The following is an 8,096-nucleotide window of genomic DNA, read 5'->3' as shown; positions in this document are numbered from 1 at the left end:
TAATACTATAGTATATATATATATATATATATATATATATATATATATATATATATATATATATATATATATACTAATATATATATATATATATATATATATATATAAACCGAATCATCAGTACCTGGAGTGTGCACACCCGGATATGTGCATACAGCTTCTCCTCTCATGATATCGCGTAAGGCAAACACACCCTGCCCTGCGTCCCGTTTATCTAGCTGTGATGTCTGTACTAGTATACTTGTCTGCACTGCTTCTATTGTGTTTTTCGGCCTCTTACTTTCTGCACGTGTGCCAAATATCTCACTATATTTCTGATGACACGGGTGCTCCGTGCTATCGCATACCCGTCTGATCAAATATGCATAAATAAATACACAAATGTGTATTGGATATTTACAACCAAGATAAACCATGAACTTGTCTTGCATAAAGATGAATACTGTATGTATTTAAAAACATTTTTTATTATTGTTTACCTTCTGTGAGTGGCTGCGTGCTTTTACTTTTTTAGGTCTCTTCCTCTGAAGTCGGGAGTTTCGACTCTCCTTCCTCTGACTCTCTCACATGATGACCTTGTGGCTTGTTAGTTGTTTGAGCTTTCTGGAAGTTCTGGCCCTGGGTATGTAGTTTGATTTCTCATTTCTGGATTCTGGAACTCTGGATTACAATGTTTGTTTCATAATAACCAATCAAAGTTGTAAGAAATAAGTCATTCTTTCCTATGACTCATCCTTTTTTTTTTGGGTATCAGAGTGTATATGTTTTAACCTATTTTTCAGTGCATATGTTTCTATCTCCCACCTAAAATCACCCACCTATTTTTCTTAACCAGTTATAAACGCTGATGATCCACCGTCACACCCAGCGACACCCACCCACAAATGTCGTCACCGATGTGCGCCAGTCCGACCCGTCCAACTAACAGCTCAAGGCTCACAAGTCGCTCTCAGCGATCTATTTTTACTCGGGTTAAAATTGTCAAAATGTGTGAAATCTATATATTTCACGGTGTGTGAATTTTTAATAGTAAATACATTGTCGGCCAGGTGATTTCTGTAATATCTATCTGCGTCCAATACAAAATCCAACTTCACGACTGAATCTCCCCGTGCGACAAATCCATGGTACTCTACATATTAAATATTGTAAATGCGATGGCTAAGATAGGCATGATGAGTCATACATACAACATCAACATGTATATAAATCGGATTCCCTTAAGTTTGGAGATTCATTCCACAGCATTCATAAAATACATTTACACTTAAAAAAGTCAAAAATTTACACCTCACAAATAGCATGAGTTACTATCCAGAGCAGTACGGATATTCCGCCCCAATATCCGCCCCATCTGAGGGACAACATGAAGACACACACGATAGAGGTATGCTTAAGAAGTTGGCAGTTGCCGGTGCTGTGGCTGGCGCCGGTATGATAGCCTACAAGATGTACAACAAACGCAAACGTGTAAAACAGTATAGAACTTTACCCGACGGCACAACTCGAGAAGTCTTCGTCGAGGTCGATGCTGACAACAATGATCCTGAGGCGTATGACGTAGACGACCGCGGAGTACCTGTCGACCCCAATGTGCGAGCGAAATTGGAATGGGAAGACAGTCAGAATCATTTTAACTACAACTCAACCACACCGGCACAGATGAACACATCATCTATGCCCAACATGTATGGTGTACATCCAGCACAAAGCATTGGTTATCAGCAGTATCAGCAGCAACCAGTGCATGCACAGAACGGCTACGGAGTGCAGCAAGGTGCGGTTTATCAGACTCAGTCATTCCAGAGTATGTCGACTGCCCATTCGGCTATGCTGCCACCAGGCATGTACTAGTGAGATTGATTGTAGGTCATCACAGATACTCAAAAAAATGAGGGGTTACAGCTGATTTATGCACATATGCAGTAATACCTCAGTATGGAGCCCTGTACCGCTGGGCTTTAAAATGTCAGAAACCGGTATATAGTTACTCGGGTGAAAGTAATAACACTTGTCCTCGACTATATTCGATACAAAGACTGATACAATTGACTAATTCGCGATCATACTAAACCGAAAAATGCTAGGCATGTGTGGAGTCATGAAAACTTGTTTGGCACAGCGGTCGCACGCTAGTGATCGCAGCTTATATGCAACATACGGGTTGAGAGTAACAATCGACGGCATCTAGTTGGCCTTTCAGTGAAATATCAACTGGCAGCGAGCACACTCTTCTCAACTCTTTAGATAAAAGAGATGTTTGCAATTAAATAAATGAATAAAAATATATAAACACAGACAGATGCTTCAAATCCACGGGTAAAAAGAATAAAACTTGTACTTTAAGAGTAGATAGACAACTGAGGCCCTCAATACGGTCAGCCGGTTTGATTCCTAAAGCGTATGATTTTGAATAGTAATTAGCAACCGTTGATGCATATATAAAAATACTCAGAAGATGTACAACTCTATTTAAACCAAGTTTGTACTACTAAGAAGAATAAAAATATATCTAGATACGAAACTGATCAAATCAATACCAATACCGATATATTCACAAGGATCTTTGGCAAAGTATTTTATTTAGGGCCTGTAAATTTTAATTACCGGAGACCACCACGTACCATGGAGCAGTCATAGGAGCCACCACCTCAGTACAAACATCTTCTCCAAGATCTGTTGTCAAGAGCACCTGAGTACAATCGGCATCCATGTACACATTGATAGAATAGAACTCGTCGGTCTTGATGAAGGTAGAGTAGGTCTCTATATGTAATTGTATCGGTCAGTGAAGTAAGAGTAATAATGTTGGTCGGTATATACGAAAGCATATTGTCGTGCAACGTGAGCGTCTGTCAGATCAGTTTTCAATTGGTTTCATGCTAATTTGGAGCGTAACTGTGTGCAGAAGAACGTATTCATATGTTACACTGGCGACTACGGCACATAAGTTTGCTCTTTTCGTAGTATGACGGTTTTGAAGATTTGCTCGGGTGTACAATATTATGTCACAGATGAGACGAGTAACTATTATAAGGGCTAGGACAAACAACTCTATAAATTGTTTTTTGTCTAAATGCAGAATCAAATTTAATTAGCACAAGTAGTGATGTACGCAATACACATCAAATTTGTATGTACATAAAACACAACGAATGATTCGATCAAGTGGCCTACTACGAGCAAGGTATACCATGCCTACACATCCGTATACATCCTTTAACTTACGGAACAACCCGGCTTTCGCTGCCTCAACGCATTCTGGTTTACCAGGGGAATCAGCGAGATTTGCAGTAGCCTCCACACAAGTTGTAGACTCAGCTGCACAGCTTGGGTCTTGTCCGTAACAGATAGTTTCGGCTGAAGTGGCAGCTAAGCATCAATTTTAACGTGATATAGAGATAGATTATCAGCACTGGAATATATCGAGTTTCTGTTCCTGGGCATTCACTTCAACTGTTATGTAGTTATTAACAATGTATACACGAAATTAATCTCAATAATAGCAGTAAATTAAACTGGGCAACTTTTCTTCCGAAACTCGCGATAAATTAAAAGTGAATTAGCATTCACTTACCTATGGCGAAGGAAGCTACCAGAAACGAAATCAACCAGGCGGCCATTGTGATGTATAAATGATCTAGCAAAGAAAACTGAGGATTCTATGAGGTCTGCTTGTGCATTTTATAGTACTTCCGAGAAGAGATTGCTGAACTACGGCGCGTATGTTTCTCATATTAGGATACTCTCATCTTTTAGTTGTTGTTGGAACAAAATTCCGTACATTCTGAGATGAACCCATCAACTGTAGCGCTATATGATAATATGTGAATATTCAACAGAGATCCAGGGCCTTCCATCGCCAAATTCGAACGAACCAAGTTTCACCCCGTAACTCGGCAATTGAAGTATATTCAGTGACATAGAGTATTAACGGACTAATCCCTCACAACTGCTGGTGTGCTCCGTAAATTGCATCACATACTATGGGCTCAATATCCGATAGTACTACAAAGTCTAGCGTCTAGTTGCCATATTTTATAGTGAAAATAAATTTCCCTAAACACAGCGCTAAATACAGAATCATTATAAAAATTGATATATATAGATATATATATATATATATATAACCACCCGACAAGGAAAAAGCAACATGCATTTGGTGTTCGACTGATTACCATACCTGCGCTGCCAATGCAACTTTGAATACTGCACCAATACCACATGTGGGGCCAAATACGATTCGAATAATATATTTATTATACTAAATGAATACAAACTATATGCTTACTGTCATCGTAATAACAGTCAGCTTCAACCCGAAAAAAGTTCGGACACTATTACAAAAAGTGCTTTGGGCTCAACATGAAGCCGATCCAGATATCATTTCTGCTTCCTCAAGACCTCACAGATGTTGTGTTGACAAATATCATGTCGTTTCTTAGATATCGAACAACAATTAAAAAAAAATGAATGAATATCTATTGTGTGCATGCACGCAGTGACCGCCACCTCACTGTAGATTGGCTCCCAACACCAACAAGCACGACGTACAGCGATTGTACAACATCCAATGGTTGCAGCGATTTAGGATTTCAGAAACCTTTTATATTTCACGCATGTATATTTTATCATATCATACGACACCACGATACCGAATTTAGAGTTCAGACTCGGTGTTCTACGCGAGAGAAAAAGAGAATCGTTCCATTTCAGACCAAATACATCAACATGATAACATGATTTACTGTTGTGATCTCGAAGACTTTTAAACACTCATATGTGATTATGCATAAAAAATAGCATCATACGACAACACTTTGTTGAATAGAGCAAATATGACACGGTCGTTTTGATAGAATATACACAGAAGAATACTGAGTACAGCACAATCCATTGCTACATCTCTTTATCAACATATACCATAGGCAGCGATAAACGATAGTTCAATTGTGAATACCAAAAAAATACACAAAAATAACACTATGACAGTAGTAAAGCAGATATAATACGACTGAATTAGTCAAGATAAAAACACCATCGCGTGGTATCGCTCTTAAACTACATAGCGTGCGTCTGGGAAAAAAAACGACTGACACATACCGTAGCAGATGGCACCAGTTATTGACATCGGAAATCGTAAACAAAAACTGCAGAGCTACAGCAGCAGATTACTAAAGAAATAGAGACTGAACGCTACTTCATGCGTAGCTATGGTGACCTCAGTTGCCGTTAAATTTTTTATAGCATAAATAGCAGGTAGTCTACTGATATGTTGGAAATGACAATTGAGACAAAAGCAATCTAAAATAAATAAATAACGTTGTGCCTATCAAGTGGTTCACTCCTGGCAGGAAAGGTATTTGCAAACATCGTACCACAGATAGCCATATCATTTATGGCTCCCGTGATTATTATACGCAGGCGAGATGCGTATCCGTATATAATAATATGTACACTGTAATAAATGGACATGTACCGTAAAACAAATTAATCTCTCTCTGCAAAAGCCAGGGGCTAGACATAAAATAATACAATATTTACATATCACATGCAAACTTTTTATTTTTTTAGAGGGGCTGTATTTACGATGTATTTAAATAGTCTCATTGGTAGGGTTCTGCCATTCTGGCCTTCTGTGGTGGAGTGAATATATATATTTGCTCCCAATAACGACAATGACTCATCGATGCTATCACGTTATGACTCATCTTTCTTGGCACGATGACTCATACATAGAGCATACTAAATACTACTATGATTAGGCAAGTATGCGTCTGTGCATAACTATATAAACCTCGACCACGGCAATCTCCATTCTCATTTTATATCACCATGACCGGAAAACAATCCAACAATGAGTATCAATCGCAAACCGCGACCCCGCCTCCAAGCAATCCCGACTATCTCCCCGCATTCTCAGCAACCGCGGAGCCACAGCAGTTAGCACCGAACAGTTCCAACTACGGCTGCCCATACCGTAGTAGTGCGGTTGGTACGAACATGACTCACACACAAACATACCACGCGACCGGAGAAACAGCACCTCTAGTGCCACCACCATATGAAGACTTCAACAACCCAACCCGTGTGTACCTGACCACAGGTCCGGGGTACAAACCACAGCTGTTGTTCTGTCCCAGCTGTAGCAAGAACGTAATGACGGAAACTGCTCATACAGCTGGTAATTTTGCTTGGGCGAGTTCGCTCGTTTTATGTTTTTTCGGATGGTGGATATGTGCACCTCTGCCACTAGTATTGGATTCCTGCAACGACGTAAAGCATATGTGTCCGAACTGCAAGACGGTTATTGCAGAGCGACAAAGAATGTCATAAATACACCTTCCCCGTAAAAGCATGAACACCAGACTTTTGGCATAACAAGAAGTACGCTATACTATTTTCTGGGACACCGCAACTTCGAGGTATACACATATACAAAAAGAGAATACGATGTGAGAGTTACAATTTGTTTGAAATCACCTAATAGTTGAAATTTTAATATTTAATGGATACAGGAATATTTGGAGGCCGTCTCTATAAAGGCCTACGGACCATAGTCTATTGAAAATCGAACACACAGGCACATAAATAAACATTTATAAACATTAAATACAGTCATTTTGCAATGAGATTATCTATATATTTGGGTTTGTCATCAATGGGGAACAGCCGTACGGACAACCAGTACCTTTGGCTTAAAAAGAGAACACCCATATTTGTTCCTCAGATTCATGTGTTAGGCATAAGCGTAGTCCTTTTGAATTCAGTAAGAGCCCAGTGTCTCAAACTCGTCAACTAGCTTGTGCCCTTGATAGACTGTCGTCTGCTGTGTTGTACAATTATATGCCTCGATGGCTTGTATAAAGACATGACTCTGTACAGTGTAGGTCGCCTTGTCTGAGACAACGTTGTGGGTGTAAGTCATCTCCACCAACAGCAATGTGCATTGTGTACACTCCAAGGGGGGGCACTTTCAAGTCTGCCGAGGCTTGCACCTATACCATTAAATTATATAATAAGGGCAATTGCTATGTACAATTGTACACAGGAGGAAAGGAGCGGCTTCTCTGTCAGCAGTTGTGAACACTGAACAGTCTCGATTTATTATTACAATACTCAACCTTTGCAGCAATTGAGTTTTTTCAACTACGTATCATCTCTTGTATACAATAATCTACTAATGGTGCATTCGAGCGTGTAATCCACATACTTATTTATGTATACATATTTTGTCTTATTGAAGCGTATCGCATGCAAATCATAGCGTTTTCATATTTTGATTGGCTTAGCGTATCAGAATGAGTACATGTGAATATTCTGAATCACAGAATCAGTCAATATTGTAAATAACATTGTTGCGTCATGTATTTAAGTAGAATAATTATAAATACATATAGATATCTAGTCTACTGTGTAGCTCATGAAAAGTGTACAGTTGGATGCACCTTCTCACGAGATCCGCCATTACTATGAATATATGTTTACTACATGAATGATATTTGTTTAGCCTTGTATATTGCATATTCACGAGTTAGATGTATCGCGCGCTAGAGTATGCGGGTTTAGTTGAATAGTCGAGACTGGATAGGACAGATACACGCCTGAATTTAGAAGTCTATTTGGGCAGAAGATTGTAGCTTAATTCAGCTATCCTTTATTAGATATATAAGCTCCAGCAAAGGAGATTGGTTTCGTATACTACACCACCTTATAACTCTAATTGAATCTCCGCTGTGCGATATGGAGGGGTTAACCATTGACGACTTGTTCACGCCTACTGCCGAAACATATGCCATCATCGCCGAAACCGAGAAGGTAGAGTTGCTACCTATAAGCCATATCATGTATATCTGTATTGTTGATTCGCTGATATTTGCTCACTGTTATTGAACTATTTTTCATAATAAAATGTTCATATTTGTATATATGGATACATAGATACAAAACCACATACATACGTAAACGCAAACACACCCACACCCACACCCACACACACCCACACACACACACACACACACACACCACACACACACACACATAAACACACCTATATATATATACATACAGACACATACACGTGCACACATACATAC

General features: G+C 39.2%; 4 protein-coding genes across 4 annotated transcripts in view; 3 read left to right on the top strand and 1 right to left on the bottom strand.

The window, feature by feature from the left end:
• Positions 1–1,242: 1,242 nt before the first annotated feature.
• On the top strand, positions 1,243–2,430 carry SARC_01600 (hypothetical protein). The gene has a single exon (XM_014304705.1). The coding sequence runs from the start codon at positions 1,303–1,305 to the stop codon at positions 1,852–1,854; it is 552 nt and encodes a 183-aa protein (XP_014160180.1). The 5' UTR covers positions 1,243–1,302; the 3' UTR covers positions 1,855–2,430.
• Positions 2,431–2,508: 78 nt separating this feature from the next.
• Positions 2,509–3,780, bottom strand: SARC_01599 (hypothetical protein). Its single transcript, XM_014304704.1, has 3 exons — positions 3,578–3,780; positions 3,229–3,372; positions 2,509–2,766 (listed from the first exon to the last, which is right to left on the bottom strand). Exons 1-3 carry the CDS (start codon positions 3,621–3,623, stop codon positions 2,600–2,602), a joined length of 357 nt encoding a protein of 118 aa, XP_014160179.1. The 5' UTR covers positions 3,624–3,780; the 3' UTR covers positions 2,509–2,599.
• A 2,053-nt stretch (positions 3,781–5,833) lies between these two features.
• On the top strand, positions 5,834–6,618 carry SARC_01598 (hypothetical protein; the record flags this gene model as incomplete). Its single annotated transcript, XM_014304703.1, has 1 exon — positions 5,834–6,618. A coding segment is annotated over one exon (503 nt), but the record flags the coding sequence as incomplete, so codon positions are not given.
• A 1,125-nt stretch (positions 6,619–7,743) lies between these two features.
• The window catches only part of SARC_01597 (hypothetical protein), a gene marked incomplete at both ends in the record, with an annotated part of 3,711 nt that continues 3,358 nt past the window's right edge, over positions 7,744–8,096 (top strand). The window contains one exon of the mRNA XM_014304702.1: positions 7,744–7,818. Coding sequence (XP_014160177.1) covers positions 7,744–7,818 — 75 coding nt within the window. The remainder of the gene's footprint in view (positions 7,819–8,096) is intronic.

This window comes from Sphaeroforma arctica, assembly GCF_001186125.1.
Source record: "Sphaeroforma arctica JP610 unplaced genomic scaffold supercont1.64, whole genome shotgun sequence".
NCBI classification, from domain to species: Eukaryota; class Ichthyosporea; order Ichthyophonida; genus Sphaeroforma; species Sphaeroforma arctica.
This window is presented reverse-complemented; position numbering and strand designations above follow the sequence as displayed.

Excerpts from the sequence above, each read along its gene's own strand:
- SARC_01599 (XM_014304704.1), bottom strand. The coding sequence starts at position 3,623 with ATGGCCGCCTGGTTGATTTCGTTTCTGGTAGCTTCCTTCGCCATAG. Across the intron at positions 3,373-3,577 it reads GGTAGCTTCCTTCGCCATAG|CTGCCACTTCAGCCGAAACT; the intron begins GTAAGTGAATGC and ends ATTGATGCTTAG. Across the intron at positions 2,767-3,228 it reads AGCGAAAGCCGGGTTGTTCC|AGACCTACTCTACCTTCATC; the intron begins GTAAGTTAAAGG and ends AATTACATATAG.
- SARC_01600 (XM_014304705.1), top strand. The coding sequence starts at position 1,303 with ATGAGTTACTATCCAGAGCAGTACGGATATTCCGCCCCAATATCCGCC.